This window comes from Eleutherodactylus coqui, chromosome 4 (assembly GCF_035609145.1).
Source record: "Eleutherodactylus coqui strain aEleCoq1 chromosome 4, aEleCoq1.hap1, whole genome shotgun sequence".
Lineage (NCBI taxonomy): Eukaryota > Metazoa > Chordata > Amphibia > Anura > Eleutherodactylidae > Eleutherodactylus > Eleutherodactylus coqui.
The window spans coordinates 202,952,082-202,975,960 of record NC_089840.1 but is presented as its reverse complement, the minus strand read 5'-3'; the positions used below and the strand labels follow the sequence as shown (position 1 = coordinate 202,975,960).

Genomic DNA, 23,879 nt, shown 5'->3' with positions numbered 1-23,879 from the left:
TTGGGGAACCATGATTTTTTTTTTTAATTTACACAAGACTTTCCAGATCTATTGTACATAGAAAGCTGATGGTTTATCACTTGAGCCCCCACTTGAACAGAGCCTCTAGGTAAATACGTGCAATGCCCATTATGTAAGAATTCTTATGAATCTTTTCCTATAGATCTGCATTGTGTTGTTCCTGTTATCCCTCCTGAAAATTAATCGCTAACTGGATGCTTGCCTTGTCAATATGGCGTGCCCCTAACAGTGACGCACCTCTTTGATAAGGGGAATGGCAACACCCAGTTATCAATCTGGACATTTCTAGAAGTAATAGCACTCTGCACTGTCATTCCTCTAACAAGAGGCTTCAGAATTTACCAAGATAGACATTTTAGGTCATTTTAGGCCGCCTGCATACAACAGAGCCGAATTTACATGCAGGAGCCCGCAGTAGAACCAGACCCCGACTGCAGCTGGCATCCGCATGTACCTATAATTTTGCTTCTCTATCTGTAAAGTGGATGGACTAGGTAGGTTGCTGTCGGACATGCGCAGTACAGATTTTCTCTTCAAATGTTTGTTTCCCGCACCGCCGCTAGGCATTGTGGAATCCACGACCTGGCTGCAATACTAACTGCGGACCGCCAGACCTTCTATAATCTTCAACAGTAGCTGCCCATGCAGACACCGCACGAAAATCGAACTTGCTGAGATTTTTCCTCCACTCGCAAAAACCATAAGTTGTTTCAACAAGTGTGCAGGGAAAAAAAAATTTTTTTTTATAGCATGCCATGAACGGTATTTGCTGAGGAACCGCAGTGCAGACGTTGACCACAGGTTCCGCAATGCAATTCTGCCCGTGTGCTGCCGGCCAATCAGGTCTTTTAAGGTATATTTTGGTAAATTCTGAAGCATGTTTTGTTAGAACTCTGCACTGTTATTCTTATACTACTTCTAGAAACCTCCAACTAAATTCATGACTGCATGTTGGCATTGGTCTCCGTGATCAGTGGGGTCTCAGCAGACAAGACGGCAGAATTTCTTTTGAAGTGACAGTTAGGACTTGGGATTCTTTTAGACAAGTCCATCCTCGTTTGAATGATTGAGTGATGTCACTGCTAACTCATTTGCTCTCGTTCAGCATGTTGCCAGACATGCTAGCATCGCTGTTGAGGCCAATGGCTGAATGAAATGGCCCTGTTATGACCAGCAGGAACTTTTACTATATGATCATGAATGATCGATCAATCTCATCATCCTTCTAATCTGTTGGACAGTTGTCATGCAGCTGTTCCTGCAGTTGCTCCTTTGGAGATTATCTGCCAACTTCATTGCTCAGCCATCCTAGTTTTGGGAGCAATTACCCATTTGCTTACCTTTTTTGTAAGCATCTCTGGCTTCTGCAGTGTAGTTGTTGGTCCTGGCATAAGCTCTGTGCTTTTAAATCCAGTATTTGTTTATAAGTGTTGGCCATTTACTTTAAGTAATCAATTTTTGCTGTGCCAGAAGTTACATTTTACGCCAGGAAGCACTAGGATAAGTGCTTACCCAATTCTTTGACGGCTCCCCTACTATAAGCACTGGACCGCACTCACGGTCTATAAAAATGAAGATGGCAGCAGTCATTTCATTTAGTTCTATTCCCACTTCCCCAGCTGTTTCCTCAGTGCTGACTGCTTCTGTGTAAGCTATAGGTCCTTTTAGTGCCTGTATATACACAGACACAGGTAGCAAGAGGACACAAGTAATTGGCACTAAGGAAACAGCCAGGTTATTTGATCACTTGAACACAACCATCTTCATTCTTTTGGATGGGGTGATTGCCGTGTCCCATATTTTACAGTAGGCATCAGGGAACCTTTAAATAAAGAATTGGGTAAGTACTGTTGTCCTATAGTGTTCTCTGCAATAAAAGAATCTGTTACAGGTTTAGTAGAAAGTGACCAAGCCCTTTAAGTTCTAGTACCTTGTTCTCATGGTTATCTGTAGTCCAGTCTAGCTTCCTAACTTCAGTTTGTCTGCCCATTTCTCCTAGTTACCAATACTAGAGGTTCGAAGACTTGGGAGTTTTTTTTTTTTTTTCCAAATATCACTTCCTCCTGCCAGTTTCATTTCTTACATTCAATCCCTTTAATACATTAGCCTGATACTCTAACCTGATACTCTGAATACAATCCTTTTACTTTTGGAACTCAAGACATACTTAAGGATTATACAAATATAAGCAACACCTTAGCCAGGCTTCCTCTTCCAATCTCTACCAGCCAGCATAACATAGAAGTTCTATAGCTGGAGAACATGCACTGCCATTCATTAATGCTGAATGTCAAGTTACTGGACCACCAAATGGTGACATTAGCTTTGCTGGTTTGTTGCCCACGGTCATTGGTTTTCTCTTGACAGTAATCCGGATTGTTTAGACTAGATACCAATCAGAAATGTGTTACAATGTTAGATATTGGGTGATTAGTAGGGCTATTATGTGGTATTCCAACAGCTGCACATTGCTGATTTCACATTAAAAAAAAAAATTGATGTGACAGCAAGGGCATAAGAAGGTATTAGGTGAGGGCCTCTAGTTCTACTCTTATCTTAAGCCACCACTGGCGTTATCGGACCTTAAAGCTCACTAATCCACTATAAGGCATCAAGTGCTGGAAGGATTGAGAGCAGAAGATGAAACATCCTCAACGGTTACTGCAACAAATAAATTACATTTATAGAATTGCACACAGTATAACAAAAATAAGTTCTATATAATGCAGTTTATTAAAATTCACTATTTAATCTTGAGAAAATGTATGCGTTCCCAGTTGTGTACTGGCAACAGTACCAGATCACACAGCTGCTATGAGGCCCATGGGCCATGCTGGACTGGGGCCAACCCCCCCCCCTCCTTCCCATTCACCCCTTCAAGATTGGTCTCACACCTACAATAGCTTGCCTCTGTAGCCTTTCCATCTAGCAGTTAGTGGCATTTTTAGGCATACTGGAAAATGCCATTAACTGAGAAGGGCTGTATTTGATAGCAGAAGTATGAATCTATGGTCCCTGTCTAGTGTCAACAATCCAGGTTGGTGGAGGTGGAAGAATGCACCTAGGGAGTCATGAAGTGAAGTTTATATAAATAAATGCTAGTCATGCCACGTTTTAAGGAATTCATTCCTAGTACGATCTTCATAACCATCCAATTCCTTGGATCTAAGGGGCTGTCAAACCTTTCCATTGGGAGATTGATGGGGGTTCACAGTCTTTCTATTCAAGACTGATGACCAATTTGGCTGCTTGAATGAGCCAGGAGGCCAGAGAGAATGTTGAGGGTAGTACCGAATTAATTTTTACAGACATACAACATAGAAGCTGAATACATCTTTGGGAACATGCTTGCCTAGGTCAAACTCCTCTACACTGCCTCGGACGAAACTGTAGGCTGGGCGTGGGGATGCCTGCTAGGTTTGATGCATGGCTGGTGGGCCCCAGAAAATGAGGCAGTGGGCCGGATTCAGCCTGCTGTCCTTATGTTTGGTATACGTGTTCTAAGGCTACAGAAAGTTAACAAACTGAAGGTTTTATCTAACAGATTGTGACTGTGGACCCAATGTAATTACTATTGTGTGGCTTTGAAGTTGACAAATCAAAGTCCAAGTTTGTTATCGGGAGGAAAGAAGTTAAAAAAAAATTTAAAAAAAATAGAACAAACCCCTGTAGCCTAAGGCCTTAGCTGATTTATGTTCTGTGGTCGATAGTAATCTTTACATGTGAAGCTGTTGATGCTTATTTCAGTATACGATTTCTCTTCTACATCACACTCCTATGCGAAGATAGGGATTTATTGACCCAGCGTGTTGTAAAACTGTCAGATCCTGGGAACATGAATGTCTTGTAATGTTAGTGAAATACTACAGGTCTACATGACAAATTAGAATAGTAAATGCTGTCATCTCGAAGATAAAGGAAAGTTTATAGCATCAATCAACGGCAGAAAGCGGAAAAAACAAAAATAAACAAAAACCTCATCCACACCACAAAACTATAAGGCTGGCTTCACCCAGACGCACGTGCGCAACACGCAGAGAATAGAATCCATTGATTTTAATGGGATAGCACGCATCTGACTTTTTACATGCAAAAAAAAAAATTAAATAAATAAATCTACTTTTCAGAGCATTTATGCACCAAAAGGTTCCTATAGGAGTCAATGGGAATGGATACACAAATGTGCGCGCAACATGCAAGAAGTTGAGTGAAACACTAATTCCACTGTAATTGGGGCATCCATTGGAACCCTTAAATTGCAGGAGCTTTAATTTCGCACTGTATATTGTCCTTCAGCTAAGATTAAACTTAAAGTACTGAATGTATAGCTATAATTCCTTACCAGGAAACAAAAGGGTCACTCTATTTACAATATCCTAGAGGCAGCATTCAGAGGAACGCGTAGTTCTGATGGAACTTTTATCTTCAGGTCACAAAGCTCACTTACAGACAACTCATGCCTTTACTTCTGTGTGTGGAGACATCTAGTTACTAGATTTTCTGGGAGGGCCTTTCTGCACACCAATTATTAGATTCCGCAGCCACAAAAAAAATCCTATTTTTCCTTGTTGACATTCAACATTTGATTAACGCCTGACATTTTATATGCCGAGGTTGCATCCAAGAGTTCTGCACATTGGAATGCATTTGCACATCCTAGTTTGTTGATAACAGGACGTTTTTTTTTTCTTGTTTTCAACGTAGTGCGAAATTAATTTTAAAAATTAATATCCAAAAAAAAAAAAACTGCCGTTCTGCCGCCATCTGACAATTTTTTTCATTTTCTCATCAACATAGCTGTGAGGGCTCTTTATGGCAAGATATACTGTAATTTCTATTGGTACCATTGTGGAGTACATACAGCTTAGTCATTGCTTTTTATTATATTTTTAATATAGTAGACGGGGTTACCACAAAAGAGTGCAATTCCAATGTTGCATTTTTTTTCTGGCGACGTTCACTATGTGGGATAAGTTACTTTGATAGATTAGACTTAAAGGGGTTGTCCCGCGAAAGCAAGTGGGTCTATACACTTCTGTATGGCCATATTAATGCACTTTGTAATGTACATTGTGCATTAATTATGAGCCATACAGAAGTTATCAGAAGTTATTCACTTACCTGCTCCGTTGCTAGCGTCCTCGTCTCCATGGTGCCGTCTAATTTTCAGCGTCTAATCGCCGGATTAGACGCGCTTGCGCAGTCCGGTCTTCTTTTCTGAATGGGGCCGCTCGTGCCGGAGAGCGGCTCCTTGTAGCTCCGCCCCGTCACGTGCCGATTCCAGCCAATCAGGAGGCTGGAATCGGCAATGGACCGCACAGAAGCCCTGCGGTCCACCGAGGGTGAAGATCCCGGCGGCCATCTTCACCAGGTAAGTAAGAAGTCACCGGAGCGCGGGGATTCAGGTAAGCACTCTCTGATTTTCTTTTTTAACTCCTGCATCGGGTTTGTCTCGCGCCGAACGGGGGGGGGCTATTGAAAAAAAAAAACGTTTCGGCGCGGGACAACCCCTTTAAACGGATGCTGAGAGATCAAATAGATTTGTTTTTCGTTTGATCGCTCCTACAGTATGCTGCAATACCATAGTATTACATTATATTGCAATCTGATGGCAGCATTTAAGGGTTAACAGCCGTGATCAGTGTGCACCTCTATGTTGCTGGCAGGTGTCAACTGTGAGAAACTGCATTATAGAGAGCGGGATCAGCTTCCGATTCCCTTCATACAAACCCCGCTTGCCCTTGACACAACTATGCCCTGGAGCGTTAAGGGGTTAAAAAAATATATTAATACAAGCCTCACAGAAAGACGATGAAAAGTAGACAAGCTCTGTGAAGGAAGTCTTGTAGAGATCTGTCAATATACGGTAGAGAAGAAACTTTGTACATAAGCCAATTTAATTTTTCAGTTTTATTTAAACTGCAGCCAATTATCAGAGGCGATAAGTCAATTAAGTATTTAGGAACCTTCCTAAAAAACACATTGATTCTAAAAAGTAACCCTCTGATTACAGCCAGTACACGGCGTTGTACCCAGAGCGGGGCCCGAAGGGCACCGGGATTCTCTGTAGTGCTCTTTGAGGCAGACGCCGCCCCAGGCATAACGCAGCATGTCAGTCTTGCCAGCAGGGTTGCTTTAATGTCTTCTACCTTTGTGCACCATCAGAGTCATTGATTTCTGTATGAGATTACAAAAAAAGGTAACAACTTAGATGTTCGGGTCTGGATAACCCATGAAATAGACTACAAAAAAGTTTCCCATGCTGCAGGACTTGGCAGGTCTGTGCAAACTGCATCAAACAGATATCCCATTCATGTCAGACACCATGCAAGGCTTCGTTTCCTCTATGGCGAATCAAACACCTGATGCCATTTACCCTTGCAGATTTTAAAGGCATCACTAGAGGTCCTCAGAGCAGGACACCCCGTCATCTCATCTCTAGCCAGGAACAGAAGAGGACTGCCAAAAGCAGACAAATCTATAAAAAGTTCACTTTCCAGATCAAATGATCTTGGCACTATATCATTGTCTCAACTTTATATTTTCCATTTTTGACTATTAATTTTATTAATTTGTGACTTTTTTGTTTTTGGTGAAAAAGTTAAGTTGCAAAATATAAAGTATGGTATTATTTTGATTCTCCAAAAAGGCTTAAGGAAGGGGGGGGGAGGGAGGTTGTGTCATTTCAATAAACATTTTTATGGCCAGGCATGAGATACATGCATACTTATGGTCCCCGGGGGCACTGCTGCTCTGTCCCATCTTCCACCGAAAGTTAACCACTGCAGCCCGAGAGCGGCACCTAAATAGTTGTGACGATGCTGCCAGCAGTCTGCTGGTTGGTCGCAGACAGGACGGAGCAGTGAACCAGTTAGCAGTGCCCAGGGACAGAAGACAGGAGAGTATGCCTTATAGTATTTCAACGCATACCCAGCCAAAAATAAGTTAATACTGAAACACCACAACCCCGTTAAGATGCAAAGTTGACCTTCTGCACCTTCTTGAAGCCCAAATTTCTACAGGTGCTTGTTACACATTAAAGACTTCATAAATTCTATTTTGGTAAAAATTTGGAGATCCCGCAATCTTTACCATCTTATATATCCATTTATAGGCTCAAAAGTGTAAATTCTATACTGTTCTTACAAATATTTTTAGTAATGTTTGATTTTTGGAATTGGTGTTGTGATATGGGAGGGTATTTACAAGTCTGACCACTACATGAGGGCAGACAGTTTTGAAAACTATCCTATAAAGTGACTTCAGGCTTGATAGGTTTGAAGTTAAAGTGACCCTCCAGTCTCAGGACAAGATACTGTCCCAGGACCAGAGGCCGAGGGGAAATATATTAGCTGCAGTTCTGATGCTCCTCTAATCTCCCCAGTTCAGGACCAGTTTAAGCCCTCCAAGATGGCCGCAGCAATGTAACTATATAACACACAATGCTCCGATTGACTAGCGCCGGTCATATGAGCAGCTTTGGCAAGTTACTGAGCAGGTATAGTGCATTATTAGACTAACACTACCAATGCACTGCGGGGGGATTAGGGTGGACTAGAGGTTCCAATGCAGATATGAAACCAGCCTTAGGTAGTCTGAAGATTGCATCGGCCTTTTTGGCTGGCCAAAGAGGGTCGCTTTAAGTGGCTATATTTATAATTGCCAACCCTCCCCCTTACTCTTGAGCAGGCTTGGGTAGATGCATGCTTTTTTTTAAGTCCTTATGTTTTTTTGCTGGGTTTATGGTTTATGACAGAAAAAAAATACCATGTAGTTACCATAATTACAAACCTTAATATGTGCACCGAGCTACAGGTAAATAATTTTGAGACAAAATACTGACTAATCGACTATTACGTTATACTAGCTGCAGAGTAAAACACATTCTCTCACCCAATTGAGAAATTAGGACACGATTAAAGAGGTTGCATCATTAGAAAAACCAATGCCACCTTCATCCAGAAACCGCGCCACAGGTTGTGTACGGTACTGCAGCTCAGGCTCGTTTGTGTGGAGGGGGCAGAGCTGCACTACCACACACCATGAATGGACATAAATAGCTGATACTCATTACCTTCGGGGCAATAAGGCAACAGGAGCTTTAGATCATACTTACTTTGGCTTCATCTGCATACAAAGGGATGTCGTGGAACGGAGAGATGTAGTGTCCCTTGCAGTCTTCTACAAAGCAAGAACAAAAATACCTGGTAAATATTACATATGTGATAATAAATTAACGCCAAAGCAAGGACAAACTTAAAGTGTTTAAGAAACACCAATAACTTTAGAACTAAAACTATAAATGAGCAGAACAGTTTTTCATTCTGCCTACTGTATATTTGGATGAAGTCTGTAGACCGTTACAATCGGCTTTGGAGTAGACCGCTCAACGGAGATGCACTCTTGCAGAAAGAATTAGTGGCGGCTTTCATGGCTGACCGATGGGTTACAAAAAAAAAAGCTATTTTTTTAATCAAGTGGCAACATTATACACATGAAACCCATTACATATTCTAGTACACTTTGTTTCTCACTGCACCAATACCAGCCAGAGACTCTTGTTTAGGAGTCCCTTGGTCATCCAAGGTAAATTTTGCCATCAGTAGTAGATTAAACCCTTGGTGACTGGCCTATTGTGTGCCTAAAGGTCTAAGCGATTTTCATTATGGCATTGCAAGAGCCATAAGTCGTCGATCTATCCATATGAGGGTTCTTTGGGGGACAAGTTGCATCTTAAGAGGCACCACTCTTGGGTACATATAAAGTGTTGAACTTTTTTTTAGTTTATACAGGTTTTTCTTCGTGCGCACGCGGACACACACGTTCTAGTTTTACATTTTTTACATCATTCACAATAGGGACTTGCTATTTTGTATAGCACCAACTTATCCTGCAGCGCTTTCAGGTAATTTATTACCCCCCAGCAAGCTGGGTACTCACTTTACCGACCTTGGGAGGATGGAAGGCTACAGTGTCAACCTTGAGCCAGCTACCTAAACCATGTTTTTTTATATAAAAGATAAATAGGGTTTTTGGGGTGGGGGGGGGGGGGGGGGGAAGGATAAACAAACTATACTTGGTCTTTTTTTTTTTTTCAATTAAACTTGAACATTGACTTAATTTTTTTTTAGTCTGAAGTGAGTTGAAGATGCAGTCACTAGAATAGTACACTGCATTACTTATGTAGTACATTATGCTAAGTGTACGGCAGCAGCCTACAGACTCTAAAAGACAGTCACAGAGGCCTTTGTCGTTCTTCCAGCTGCCATGGGAACCTATTGGTACCTTGCAGGGTGCTGAAAGGTGATAAGAGCCCCCTTCCTTCATCATCTGCTTACATGCTTGTCTGCAAGTAAGAGGTTAAACTGCCAGGATCTGAGATTACTCCACTCCTGGCTGTTAGAGGAGGAGCCTGGCTGTCAGTCACCAAAGCCACTGCCTTAAAAAAGAGGTGTGGGTTTAAAGCCCATTAGTGAGGTCAGTAAAAAGGAGTTTTGGCAGTCACTAAACGGTTAACAGAATTTATATTTTTCTCCAAAGTACTCATGCAGTAACAGAAGAAGTCATAAGACCCCACTACAAACAAGAGCCCTCAAAATGTACCACCAAGTCAAGTAACTTCCACAGCATGAATGGACAAGATGTCAGAAATAGCCGCTTTTCTACACCATCATTTGGGCCATCTGATCATAGTAACATGTTTATCCATCCCAGATGGAGTCTGGACATCATGGCCCATTAAGAGGGTGTACAACACCACAACTGAATAGCAGTAAAACCCCTTGTTATTATTACCTGTAGTGGACATACTGTGCTTTTGGCAACTATCCGGACCCAGACTGATTGTGGGTCAGAAAGTATCCCAACTATGATGCAAAAACAGAGTGCCATTAGGCAGCAGCTCCAGTTTCTTTTCCCTGGCCATATCTTCCAAGATAGTCACCGATATCTGCAATCAGTGTGGGTTCTCTTAAGCAGATGTTCACTTGTAAGCTCCAAGTAATGGTGGCTTTACATGGGACAACTCATCCGATTAGTCCCTCGAAATAGTTAAAGCGTCGGAATGACTTTACATGGCAAATTTTCGTTTACTTGTTCAATTTCGTGATCGTGGAACTGCTGGGAGCATTAAGACGATGCAAAATATCATTCTACAACTAGTTAGGAGGCGCGAGGCTCTGTGGCAGGCATGTATTGGAAGTTTCAACTGCTTCACAATGCAAGCTCATTGGTTGCAGAATCCACTGAATGCACATAAATATAACACAAGAGCGGGTTGAGAGAACACTCTCCTCTGCAGTTTCTCACTGCAGCAAAAACAGCCAGAATCCGTAACAGTGAGCATTTTTTTGAAGATCAACGGAGACCGCCAAATTGAGAATCATGCGTTTTCAGGAACCAATGAGCGTTAAGTAGGAGGGCCAAGTGTTCAACAACAAGTCAGAAATCAGTCATGCTGAACAAGCACACCTCCCTGTAAAGTTGCTGGCTAGTCGTTGAAAGACGATAATTACCTGTTTACACTAGACAATGATTAAATCAAAGACTAATTTTAGGGGAGCTGACAACTAGTAAACGAATTCTCGCTCTTCACCCAATTGGTGGCCACACAGAACTGTCACTTAGTCGCTCTACCAAGCAGTTATTCAACTGATACTTGTCCTGTGTAAAGCAGCCCTAAGAGAAGAACTTGTGTGGTAAAGTATTAACCGTTGACTGGGGCTGGCACTAATGGCAGGAGGGAGTGAAACCATGTGGAACCTTTAATCCCTTTAGTGGCATGCCCGGTAAATCTCTGGGGCTTGCTACACTGACCATGCAATTAAACCCCGGAAGATTTCCGTGGACAGCTCTAGTGCTGAAGTATGCAGAGCACTGAGCTGTCATCTGAAATCTTCCAGGGTTTTTACTGCATACTCAGCGCAGCAAGCCCCAGAGATTTCCCTGCCATAATATGGTAATAATAAACCTGCCACTGAAGGGGTTAAGAGACATTCCCATGCAAGACATTTATGGCATATTCATAGGAAGTATCAGGATTAGTCTGGCACTCCAGGAAGGTGAGGTAACCACACAAATGTGCATCTCTCAACACTTTTTATAGGAGAAGTTAACTACTCACTGTTTGTGCAGCCTGCCAAAACAGACAAGGTAGACCGTCACTTCATTCTTCCCCGTGGGATGCTAAATAAGAAGGATAAAAGACCCCCACCCCTCTCCCTTTCCTGTTTACAGAAGAGCAGTCTGTGAGCAAGGGGTTACAGCCACCATGTTCCCTGAATTTGTCCACATGAGATTTTAAATCAGTGGGATAACAAACCAGAAAGTGTATAATACACATACCCTAAATAAACTCAAGAAAAAAAAAAAAAAACACTATCCACAGCATCACGGTTGAAGAGCTGCAGGCAGCATCAACCAACATGTTGCAGCATGACCACAGGTGCATAGAAGTGAATGGAAGCCACTTCCAACATTTGTTGTAACTTTGGGAAAAACCAAATCCACTTGCTTGTTCTGCAGTAATGTTAGAGATGGGTTATTTTTCTGTGGCCCACCCTCCCAGAATTGAAACCATCACCTATGTTTATTTCTATGCTATGTGGAGTTTGAATGGAGCTTTGATGTTTTCTTTGTTCCATTTCATCTTGACATATCTACTGTGAAGGACTTACTGTACTTTGTAATGGTGGCTTTTGATATATCACAAATAAGCTTTTAATTGTGTAAAGCCATCTACATCCTTTTCAAGTGTTAATACTGATTTATAATTAATGCATTGTGCAAGGGCCAAGTTCGCCATGGCTCCTATTACTCCATGAGATTTTATGTAACTCGCAATTACTGGTTTCCTTCTAATGAGAAGTAATAGCTTGAGATACAATGCGTCAGAGCTATGGTGTATATCACAGCACCAACAGTACACAATGCATTACAGACAGCAACTTACCGCCATCATTTAATTTCTCAAGTAGAATTTTTAATTGCAGATCCTTACAGTTCAGGTAAACAGCCAATATTCTGCAGTAAGTAGCGGTGGTTGCTATGGTTATCCCAAATAGAACTACTTCATCCAAGTTACCCTATGACTTGTACTCCGTTCACAGCGAGTCCCGTACAAAGCAATTGATAAAGTATATGATGCAAGAGTATAGTTGTACACCATCAATTAGATGTAGAAAGCAAAATTATCTACCCATCTCACGTAAAGCCTGCAAAAAGGTAGCCGAAATCCACTTTTAACCCTTTGCAATCCAATTTTGAAATTAAGGATTTCCTAGGGGGTTTTCTATTTCCACCATTATACAATGGCGCCATCTGTTGGCTAGAGCCAGTACTGCAGTATTGGACATGCTGGAGAGGCCCCCAACAGAGCGGCCAGTAATATACAGTAAGAATACCCTGCTGGATGTCTTCCGACATCGGAGCTGCACAGGCTTCAATTAGAATGTCTTCAGACGTCAGTGGATTGGAAAGGGTTAAAGAGATTCTGTCACCTACTTTTAGGCCGCCTGACTGCGGCAGCATCCGTCCGTACCTGTATTTTTGCTTCTTCATCTGTATTGCGGAAAGACATGCACAGTACAGATTTTTCTCTTCAATTTTTTTGTGGACGGGCCGCAGGTCAGACGGCTCCTTTGACTTAAATGAAAGCTGTCCTCACAAAAATAGAGCATGATGCCATTTTTCCTCCACGAGCGAAGTCAATGGATTTCAGCTCCTGTGCAGAAGAATCGATTTCCCATAGCATGCTATGGACTGTATTTGGCACGGATCCACGGTGCAGTTGCCCTCTGAAAGATCCACCTGTGTGCAGGCGTCCTTAAAGGGGTTGTCCCGCGGCAGCAAGTGGATCTATACACTTCTGTATGGCCATATTAATGCACTTTGTAATGTACATTGTGCATTAATTATGAGCCATACAGAAATTATTCACTTACCTGTTCCGTTGCTGGCGTCCTCGTCTCCATGGTGCCGACTAATTTTCGGCCTCCGATGGCCAAATTAGCCGCGCTTGCGCAGTCCGGGTCTTCTCCTGTCTTCAACGGGGCCGCTCGTGCAGAATGCCGGCTCCGTGTAGCTCCGCCCTGTCACGTGCCGATTCCAGCCAATCAGGAGGCTGGAATCGGCAATGGACCGCACAGAAGAGCTGCGGTCCACGGAGGGAGCAGACCCCGGCGGCCATCTTCAGCAGGTAAGTATGAAGACGCCGGACCGCCGGGATTCAGGTAAGCACTCTCCGTTTGTTTTTTTAACCCCTGCATCGGGGTTGTCTCGCGCCGAACGGGGGGGGGGGGTTAAAAAAAAAAAACCCGTTTCGGCGCGGGACAACCCCTTTAATCCAATGAGCTAAGCTTATGGGCTACAAATAGGGGACCTGTGGAGTGCGGGTAAGTCTTATACTTACCTCCCCCGTCATTCCCATTGTGTAATCGATGGAAGCCGGCGCTCTATGCATTGAGCAATGCTGCCAAATAGACTGTCCATTCTAATTATTAGAAAGGGAGGACTACTTACCAGTGCAGTTCAATGCATAGAGCGGGGGCTTTCAGCACTCACACCGCAAATATAACATCCCCCAACTCAGCCATAGGGCTTATTCAGATGACCTTATATCGGCCGGGTTTTCACGCCCGGCCAATATAGTGTCCCTCTCTGCAGGGGGAGGAGGCTCCACTATTTGCAATGGGAGGGGACGGAGCCAAGTTCCAGAACTCAGTGCACTGTTCCCCCCTCTTCCAGCCTCCTCCCCCTGCAGATAGGGACACCGTATATCGGCCAGGTGTGAAAACGCGGCCGATATACGGTTGTCTGAAGCTGCCCATAAGCTTAGCTCACAGGGCTAAAAGTAGGAGACAGTCTCTCCTTACTGCTGTAAATAACTAACCAAAAACACCATATTAGAGTTAAAAAAAAAAAAAGGATGATAAAAGCCTCTAGTCTTGGAAACAGTCCACAATACTATTGGATGAAGCTCCTCTACAGGCTTCAGGATTATACGTCTGACAGGTCAAGAAGTACAACTATATATAGAGCCAAGTCTGACTGAGATTAAGAATCAAGATGCCCCCGTGCCTACACCTTACCACCTGGGTAGATGTCAAGAACTAATCTACTTTGGTGAAGTCAGAGCACAGTATGTAGGATACAGAGCTTTACCAATGTAATCTCACATTTTCAGAATGAAAAACCAGCTGTAAACCCACTGGAGTTATGATAAGATGGGCAAATTAACTTTCTTTACTGCTTCATATGTAACAACCAGGCCTCCACCTCGTTCTACTCAAACTTCAAACCTGATCCTGTGCAGTAAATGTCCTGTTGGGGCCTTTATGTTGGAGAAACAGGACAAAAACTGAAAGCCAGGACGAGATCTCATCGCCACAGGATTAAAGAGGGAAAGCCAGAATTACCTGTGGCTGAGCATTGTTCTACTCAGACAAACAAAAGTTATACTTAGTCAATTTTAAGTCTCAACGTCACAGAAGAATTTGGGAATATAAGTTTATAAGCACCCTTGGTACTATCAGGAACGGTATGAATCTTGGGAGGTTTCTACATCAGAGGAGATTATGAAATATGAGAAACCCAAAGCAGAGGTAACACGTTTGCCTGATGGTGACTGCCCCTACTCTCCAACATCAATTTGGAGACCATAAAGCTTTCACATTCCTTGTCATTGGACTAAATTATTTACAGTTATGCTCATCCCTCCGGTATTTATCCAAGTGCTATTAACCACAACATGTCTGTGCCCTCTTAGCCTGTCTTTGGTATTTAAGTGCAAATTAGGTACACCGCATTTGTGCCCTTCCCATATGATCATGTGTATAGGTTTTTATATAAACACCACTTTAGATCTGTTCCATTATGCCTATGGAAGAACCCCAAGTAAGTTTGAAAGCTCACTATTGCATCATGTATTTTCATGTACCGCCATTAAAAGGTATCACATCTACAAGATTACATGGTTTCTCTTACTGAGAACAATCACATTTTACTCAAACTTCAATCACCATTGCTCCCTGTAGTGCCATGAGCTCAGGTCCGTAGGACAGCAACGGTCTGGGCGTTGCATCCTGGATATGGATTTACAAGAACATCAGGCTCTGTTCCCCTCTGCACTTTGGGTTCTGTTCTAGAGCAGTGATTCTCAACTCCAGTCCTCAGGGACCCCCAGCAGGTCATGTTTTCAGAATATCCTATGGTCAGAACACCTGTGAGTGTCTGAGGCACCGACAACTCTATTACCGATGCAATACTGGGGAAATTCTGAGGACTGGAGTTGGGAAACACTGATCTAGATGACAGATACCCAGGGTGCCCGATTGACACCACTAACTTCTAATGGTTTCACCAAGATGGTCATTGTTTGATGGATTCAGAGACAGACCTTCTGAGCTCTTGCTGTAGCTTTCTCTGATCTTAAAATCATATATAAAGTTTTACTTCTGTGCTAAATACTAATGATCAAGCCAACTAGTACTAGAGCTAATGAAGCTAGTGAAAGCCTTCACAGCAGGAAATTGATGCTTTAGAGCATTACATTAGCCAGGGAAGGATATCACTAATCCAAGTAATTTCCATAGCACACACCACTTATCTAAAGTGACCACATATAGGGCTTTACAAGGGAACCAGTCAGCGTGAACAATACAGTCTGTTCTGCAATCAGCAGATAAGCAGTTTTGTGGAAAAGGATTCTGTACAACTTTTATTCATCGAAATCCCTGAGTATTTTTGGGGTTAGGAGTCCAACAGGCAGTCCCATCAGTGACCGGCAGCCATCTCTAAGCATACTCCTATAGGGAACGTTACCAATCATTAAGTGAGACCGCCCACTGGACTCCTAAGCCCAAAATAACCAGAGTTTGAGAACTAAGTTATACCGAATCTTTCCCCATAAGACTATATATTAATCTGCGTGGCTTCTCCCGCTCTATGCCATGATGCCTGCAGATCAGACTATTTTCAACCTGACATTCCCTTTAAGAAAATAAAAAAGTGCATTTAGTCCATACAGATTTGGCAGTAGATTTCACCCTTTGCATAAGATGAACTCTGTAGCAAAAGTTCATTGCCATTACACAAGACTCGTAGACCCACCCAGGTCTGGAGCTGAAAGAAAATCTGCAAATGCTGTAGATCAGGAAAACTATTTAACTGGAGTTGTCTTTGTAAGAAAAAGTGAAGGGTAAATGTAGTTTAATTGAAAGCCCCAATTACATGTATTGTACGATACATCTGAACATAGATGAATAGAGTGGCATGTGTAACTGCTGCCCCAATTATCACTGTTTTTGGGGGGCTGCAGTGAGCCCACAATGAGGAGAAGAGGGGACCCAGGACCCATGCTCTCAGGATCAGGGACACCAGCTCCCCATCATATAAGATGCACTGTCAGGGCACATTGGGTGTACAGTACAACAACCTAATGCATATCACAGTGGAGTCAGTCACTGCACCCCCGCCCCCCCAAAGACCCCATACTCACCTCTCCAGATCCACAGCTTGAGTCCCATCCGGCGTGCATGCGCAGTACAGCACATGACGCGCTGACAGTGGGGGGGGGGGGGGGGCGGACGACGTGGCCAGCAGTGTTGCGTAATCACGCAATATTCCACTGCTGGGGAGAGCACTGACAGTTCTCTGCAGTGAGCCTATCTGATAGATAGGCTCACCACGGAGAACCGCGGCAAATTGCAGCATGCCGTGATTTGAGTCCTGCGAGCAGAGAATCGCTATCATTCTCCGCTTATGGACAGTGGGCTGCGCTTTCCATAGTTAAGTCAATGGAAAGCATGCACTGCATTACAGACAGTGTAGTACAGACAGAATACATCCATGTTAATAGGTCCTTATGCCATGTGTGCAGAAGTTTAATATCCATTACTATATAAAACCTTTGTAATTACAGGGATGTTTAGGGTCAATGATAGTTGTCAGAATGGAGTTATCTTAGTTAGAGTCACTACTTACTTTCTGCAACAAAGTCATCTCTTCATAGGACGAGAACATTCTTCCCCTTTACGCTGGTCAGACCACACATGGAATATTGTAGACAGTTTTTGGCATCGGTACTCAAAAAGGATATATCAGAGCTTGAGCGGGTACAAAGGTGGGCAACTAAAGTAATACATGGAATGGGTGAAGTACAATAGCCTGGGATGAGGATGGTTGAAGAATGACACGTGTTATACAGAGATCTCTCCCATCATCTATTTATACCCAGGTCATTTAACTAGGGGGCGCCCTCCATGTTTAGCAGAAAGAAGGTTTCTACACCATCATAGAAAGGGGTTCTTTACTGTAAGAGCAGTGAGACTGGAACTGAGGACAAGGTGGTAGGGGTGAACTCGATAAAAGAACAAGATGATCAGCTGATGGAGTCTGTCACTCAAGATCCCTGTATAACTACAGATGACCTATCAGCGGATAGGTCATCAGTGGAAAAAAAAAGCCTGAAATATCCCTATAAATCCACCACGCAACATTACAACTTCATTACTATACACAAACTATTACAATTGCTCTCAATTATCAGCTTTCAGCACATCACTTGCTTTATGCAGGTCTCATGCTTGCATCGGTGCTATGCACTACGGTTAAGAAGGAGGATGACATCAGATCTCAGACCACCAAGGCTTTATAATGCTCAAACCCCTTTGCCACCATTCAATGGTTCATTACTGGAAGGGTCACAACAATCTAAGCCAATGACCATTATATACAATTAGGGCACTTTCACATATACCGGAATATTCCACAAGACACAATGGAGCATTCTGCACCAAAATCCACATCTTACATGCAGGTTTGAAAACCACTTGCTTCTGCCAGCAGTTCTGCATTTAGATATGTAGACAGTAAAATATTCTGCTGTGCGTGAAAGCACCCCAACAGCACCAGTAACATTTCTACTACCGGATGTCACCGAGCAGAGCCAGAGGGGCTAAAGTCCTCTGCCAAGTAAAGCCCCATCATTCTGGAAGTTAGCTACAGCCCAGAATCACGGACTTCACCATTGTGATCTGATTCAAGGAGGACTAGACTTCACTTCGAGGGCATGTCCACACTAGGCAGATTTGTCATGGGTTTTTCTGTTGCAGAAAATCCACATAATTTATTACAGATTTAGGCCTCAGATACAGGTGGGTTGGATTCCACTTGGGGAATCTGGCAGCGGAATCCAGCCCTGACAGCAGTAGCATCTGTGCGTACCTGCCTTTCTTTTCTTCAATCTGTACTGTGGATAGATTTTTATTATTTTTTATTTAATTTATTTTTTAAACCCCCTTCTCAGTATTCTTGCATTATGTCGCCACTGGAAGTCAGGGGTGGCGATATAATAAAAGGAGTTAGACATGGTTACACCCCCAGCTTGTAATTGGCTGGGAGCGTGGCCTCAGGAGAGGTAGCGTCAGTGCCATCGGCAGCATCACTAGAGGCTGTGGCGGCAGCAGGAGGCGACGCAGTGGCCACAGAAGAGGCTGCGACCTTGGCAGCTGCAGACACAGCGCCTGCGACAGGACCACAGCCGCTGCTAGCAGACGCTTGATGAAGCAGTGGCATGAGGACAGGTATCGGCAGCGGCCGCTGCAGGAGACTCCTTGGCAGCAGCGTCTGCATTTCATTTTGCCTGGCCTGGCGAGTTAGGGTGAGCGTTTATTTTCCTATGAGGCTTACATAATATGTAAGCCTTACAGGACAACCAACCCTAACCCTCCAGGGTAGGCAAACATCCATGCCGACAATGCTGCTACCGGCCTTGAAAAATCCGCCAATTGGGAGCTAAGGGTGTGAGAGGGGCGTTCCTCCTGTCAAACCCCTTGCTTCCAGTGGCGTCAAGATACAATACTACCCTGCTTTTCCTGAATCATCACCTAGCGACGACGCAGAATCCACGACGTTTCCGCAATATCAATTGTGGAAGGGCCGTGAATCAGACGGCTTCCATTGACTTCGATGAAACCTGTCCGCACTGAATCCACGCAAAAACGATGCATGCAACGATTGTTCCTCCATGAGCGGAAAGCACAATTGGTCTCCGCTTGTGTGCAAGTCACTTTTGCAAAGCATGGTGTGGAGGGTATTTGCTGTGGAATTCTGAGGTGGTCGCCCACTCCGAACTCTGCAATGCAAATCCACCCATGTGTATGAGGCCTTAAGCTTCATGCCCACAGTCCGTGACGGACTGCCAGCGGAATATTGCAGTAGAGTCAGTCACTGCATCCCCCCAAACACCCCATACTCACCTGTCCAGATACGCAGCTTGAATCCCGTCCAGCGCATGACGCGCTGGCAGTGGGGGATCACGCGGCGGGCGGTGACACGTAATCACACGACATTCTGCTGCTAGTGAGAGAACTGACAGTTCTGAGGCAAGCCTCTTTGATAGATGGGCTCACCGTGGAGAATTACAGCATGTCGCAATTTGAGTCTCACGAGCAGAGAATCGCTGCGATTCTCCGCTCGGACAGGGGGCTGCGCTTTTAATAGTTAAGTCTATGGAAAGCATGGACTGCACCGCTCGCAGCCGGATTATCGCTGCGAGTAACGCAATGCATTATCATCTGAGGACAGGAGCCAGAGGCAGATCCAGAGCAGATGTCACACCTTTCAAAAGAAAGTGTGACATCCACTGCAGAAGATCTACCACAGAAGATCTACCACATGTGAACAATAAGATTTCAGGTGAACACACTAAAGGCCCATTTAGACAATGATTATCGGTCGAAAGCTGTCTTTTGAGCGATAATCGTATGTAACTGCACTATCGTGCAGTTTTCGTTATGCCGTTGCCCATCGTTGTCTTTTAGCATGCTGAAAGACAACGATGAGCCTTATCAGGCATTCACAGCGGCATACAGCTGATACTATTGTTTCAGCTGTATGCCGCTCCCTGATAACAGTCTGGCTATGAAGAACAGAGCGGTCCAGCTTTGTTCTCCATACCTGGCATGGAGCGCTCGGCTGTATAATAGCAGGGCGCTCCGTGCAGAACACATCTGGATGCAGAAGACAAGCGGGGACCATGCTTGTCTTCTGCATCCTCAGCTCTGAGTGCTCGGCTGTATAACAGCCCGGCACGCGGAGCGGGGAACAGCTGGATGCAGAAGACAAGCGTCCATGTACTTGTGATCATTTCACATGTGTGAAAAGTCGCAAGTGCTGTCAATGAATTGAAAAAAAAAAGTCACCTGGGAAACTTCTTTAGAGGAACCGCCCAAAAATAGGACATGCAGCGATTTTTCAAACTTGCAGCAAGATAAACCACCGGTGTAAATAAACACCTTGAAAGCGAGGTGTCATTTTCAGTCGCATGTTCCATCCATATCGCTATTGAACAGAACTCGCAAGTGAAACTTGCCCATGTGAATACAGCCGTATACTTACATTCTCCGCTGGCAGCGCTTTGAGTGGCATGCTAAGTAGTCTTCAGAGTCTAAAAACTTAGAATGGTAGGACTACATAGCGCACCACCCAATGCACTGCAGCGGCCAGTCGCAACTAACTCCGGGGGAACGGTAGGAAAGGAAAAAGTAAAACATACATCCCCTGACCTGGAGGGTCAGCTACTGCAAGCAGCAGGGATTCCCTTTTCTTACTCCATTCGCGGGGCAGGAAAGGGGAATCCACTAGCCAAATGGATCCGTCTTATGTTGGGACTAAACAGCGCCGGAGTCCATTGACTATAATGGGATCCATTCAGTTCTCGTGCAGCTGACCGGCATGCGGGACGTTTCCTTTCGTCAGTTTGAGCTGGATCTGTAACGGAACCGCCAGACGGAGACTCCAGCACAGCTGTGACAGCAGCATTCACTAGCATTGGTGTATTTGTACATCATGGATTGTACATGCATGCAAACATGTTTTTCTTACTGTTTGCACACACGTCATGCACACTGACGCTCCCAGTCATAGAAACAGCCAATTAGTTTAATGGGTTCAAGATGTGTTTTCTCCCTACATACAAATGCACAGGAATAGAGCGTGCTGCGGGATTTGTAGGACGCCAAATCCGTGCATGTGAACGAAGCCATTGAAATCAACAGGTTCCACTTTCCGCACATGCAAGTTTTTCATGCGCAACATTCAATGGTCGGCCCATAACCGATGAGTATTGTACATTGACAGACCGCCGCATTACTCAATGTGTTTTTTTATTTTTTTAAAGGGTACATTCATACATCACCAGTTTTCTGCAGATTTAACCCCTTCCTTTTGAACTCAAATGGTTGGGGTGAAACCTGACAGATCTGCACCATGTGAATGCATACCTATGGGGGACAGAAAATCTAACATTCCACCTATGGGCACTTTTCACACTAGGCAGCGTACTCCACCACGCTGTACCATGTGACAGCACCCTAATCTATGCTCACTGTTAACCTCTCCCATGCCATGATCACCAGTACAGCAGCAGCTGATCCCCTAATCCATCTGTAGAGCTGTCAGGGTGATGGGGCACATACACACTAGATATGCTGGGGCTAGTAGTGAGTTAACCCTGTAGTGTACCGCCCCCGGTACTCACTGAAGAAGAGGCGGTAGTCGGTACTGTTGGCCTTGGCCCTCTGCTCGATGCTGTACGCCATGCCGCTTCTCCGCCGTCTGCTCACAGTGAGGACAGGCCGGGCGGCGCGCAGCTCCCATATCCCCGCACACACCTGCCCGGCTCTTACCTCATTGGCTGAGGAGGCGGGGGGCGTGTTCTTAGGCGGGGTTGCTGTCAAAAGAGAATCATTTATAGCGCACACCCCCCGAGCTGAGAGCCAATAGCCGCCAATTATAACTAATGGGCGCGGCTTAGAGAAGACAAGAAATGAGAGGCGCGTGACGTCACGACTGCACTGCCGGCGAACGCCAGGACGCCGCCTAGAGTGTGACGTCAGCAGTGGTGGGGGCGCCACGTGGAATTACCGGCCGCGCTGCTTGTAGAACATGTTATATAAGAGATTAGTAAAGTATAAAGATTAAAGGACCTTTTGGGCTAATTGGGTCCGATAGCGATATGGATGGAGTTTGCACGTGTTAATAACACATTGATTTCAATGTATGTATTCACATGAGTGATTTATCTCTGCAAGATTGAAAAAAAACTATTTTTGGGCAATTCTTCATAATGAACCGCACATTATTTCCTAGGGGATCTTTTATTAAAAAACGTCACATTGCACTTGCATGCCATGTATTCCGATGTGCATGCAAAAAAAAGTCGCAATACCGCAAAAACATTGCGCTTGGGTGTTGACAATTGCGCTTACTTCCATGTGAAGCCAGCTGAACCCATAGAGATCAGGTCCGGTCATTCCGATCTCCGCTATCATAGCAGTACTGATCAGTAGGGGGATGGACTCTAAAAAGGGTGCTATAAGCTGACAGATAACGGAGGTCATTTATTACAGGCGCTGCCACACAGTTTTGGTGAAAGTCACATTATTTTGGCACAAATCAATTGTGACACTTTGACTATTGATTTGCACCAAAAAGAACCGCTGTTATGTCTCTCCCTCTGTCAGAATGGTCTAGAAAGGGGGCGTGGCTTGATCCTTGGTCAGGGTTTAGAGACTTTTATACACTGTCGGACTCAGTCTGATAATAGCGGCTGCTGGACCAGAGCTACCAATGGTGAGTTAAATGCATGATTGCTAGTGTAGGGTTGCTGCCCACTAAAGTGGGAGTCACTATTACTATTGGGGCCACTAAAGTGGGAGTCACTATTACTGTTGGGGCCACTAAGGGAGACACTATTAACCCTTTCCAGTCCACTGTCTGACGTCTTCCTACATTCTGATTGAAGCTTGTACAGCTCCAATGTCAGAAGACGTCCAACAGTGAATTGGACAGGGTATTCTTACCGTCTATTGCCAGCCACTCTGCTGTCAGAGCCTCTCTGGCGCACACACACTGGCTTTAGCCAGCAGATGGCACCGTTGTATAACAGCAAAAGGAAAAAGCCTTTTAGGAAAACTTTAAATCCAAAATTGGATCGAAAAGGGTTAATACTGGGGTCACTATTACTACACAGGCTGCTAACGGGGACACACTGCTGGGGCAACTAACGTGAGACTATTACAACTGGGTCTACTAAGGGGGACACTATTAACATTGGGGCCACTAACTGGGTCATTGTTACTACTGGGTCTACTAAGGGGGACACTAGTACTACTCGGATCACTAAAGGGGCACTATTATTACTGGGTCCATTAAGGGCGTCAGTACTTTAAGGGCTTATTCACACGAATGATATTCATACGTGAGTTTTATGTGATGCACACAAAGCTCTTACGAATATGAAATCTATTCTTTTGAGTGGATTCATTCACACAAGCCGTTCTGTGGGGAAAATGATATCACATTCTATCTTTGGGTTTTCCCTCGGAACGCCTCACCATTGTTTTCAATGGTACCTTAAAAGACATTGCATGGCACTTGCATGCTGTATGATGTGCTTGTGAGTGCAATGCGATTTTTCGCTATGACGCACATGAAGATCGCAATTTCACAGAAGCAATGCAATTTGTAATCAAAAACGCTTTGCATCACTGTGGAAATCGCACGTTCGAAGCACGATATCGGGACGAGTTTCTTGGCCCAATATTGCACTCGCCCGTGTGAATGCAGCCTGATGGGGAGTTAAAAACATACATTGTGTTAAGTCTCACTCTAAGGCTGGATTCACATGAACATATATCGGCTTGGTTTTCATGCCGAGCCGATATACGTCGGCTCTCTCTGCAGGGGGTGAGCCTGGAAGAGCCAGGAGCAGGAACTAAGCTCCCGCCCCCTCTCTGCCTCCTCTCCACCCCTCTGCACTATTTGCAATGAGGAGAGGTGGGACGGAGGCAGGGCTA

General features: G+C 44.3%; 1 protein-coding gene across 1 annotated transcript in view; it reads right to left on the bottom strand.

Moving 5' to 3' along the window:
- The window catches only part of PPA1 (inorganic pyrophosphatase 1), a 66,812-nt gene extending 45,108 nt beyond the window's left edge, over nt 1–21,704 (bottom strand). The window contains exons 1-2 of the mRNA XM_066600559.1: nt 21,560–21,704; nt 8,138–8,202 (exon numbers count right to left, since the gene is read on the bottom strand). Of these exons, the coding sequence (XP_066456656.1) occupies nt 8,138–8,202; nt 21,560–21,620 (126 nt within the window). The 5' untranslated portion in view covers nt 21,621–21,704. The remainder of the gene's footprint in view (nt 1–8,137; nt 8,203–21,559) is intronic.
- Nucleotides 21,705–23,879: the final 2,175 nt, after the last annotated feature.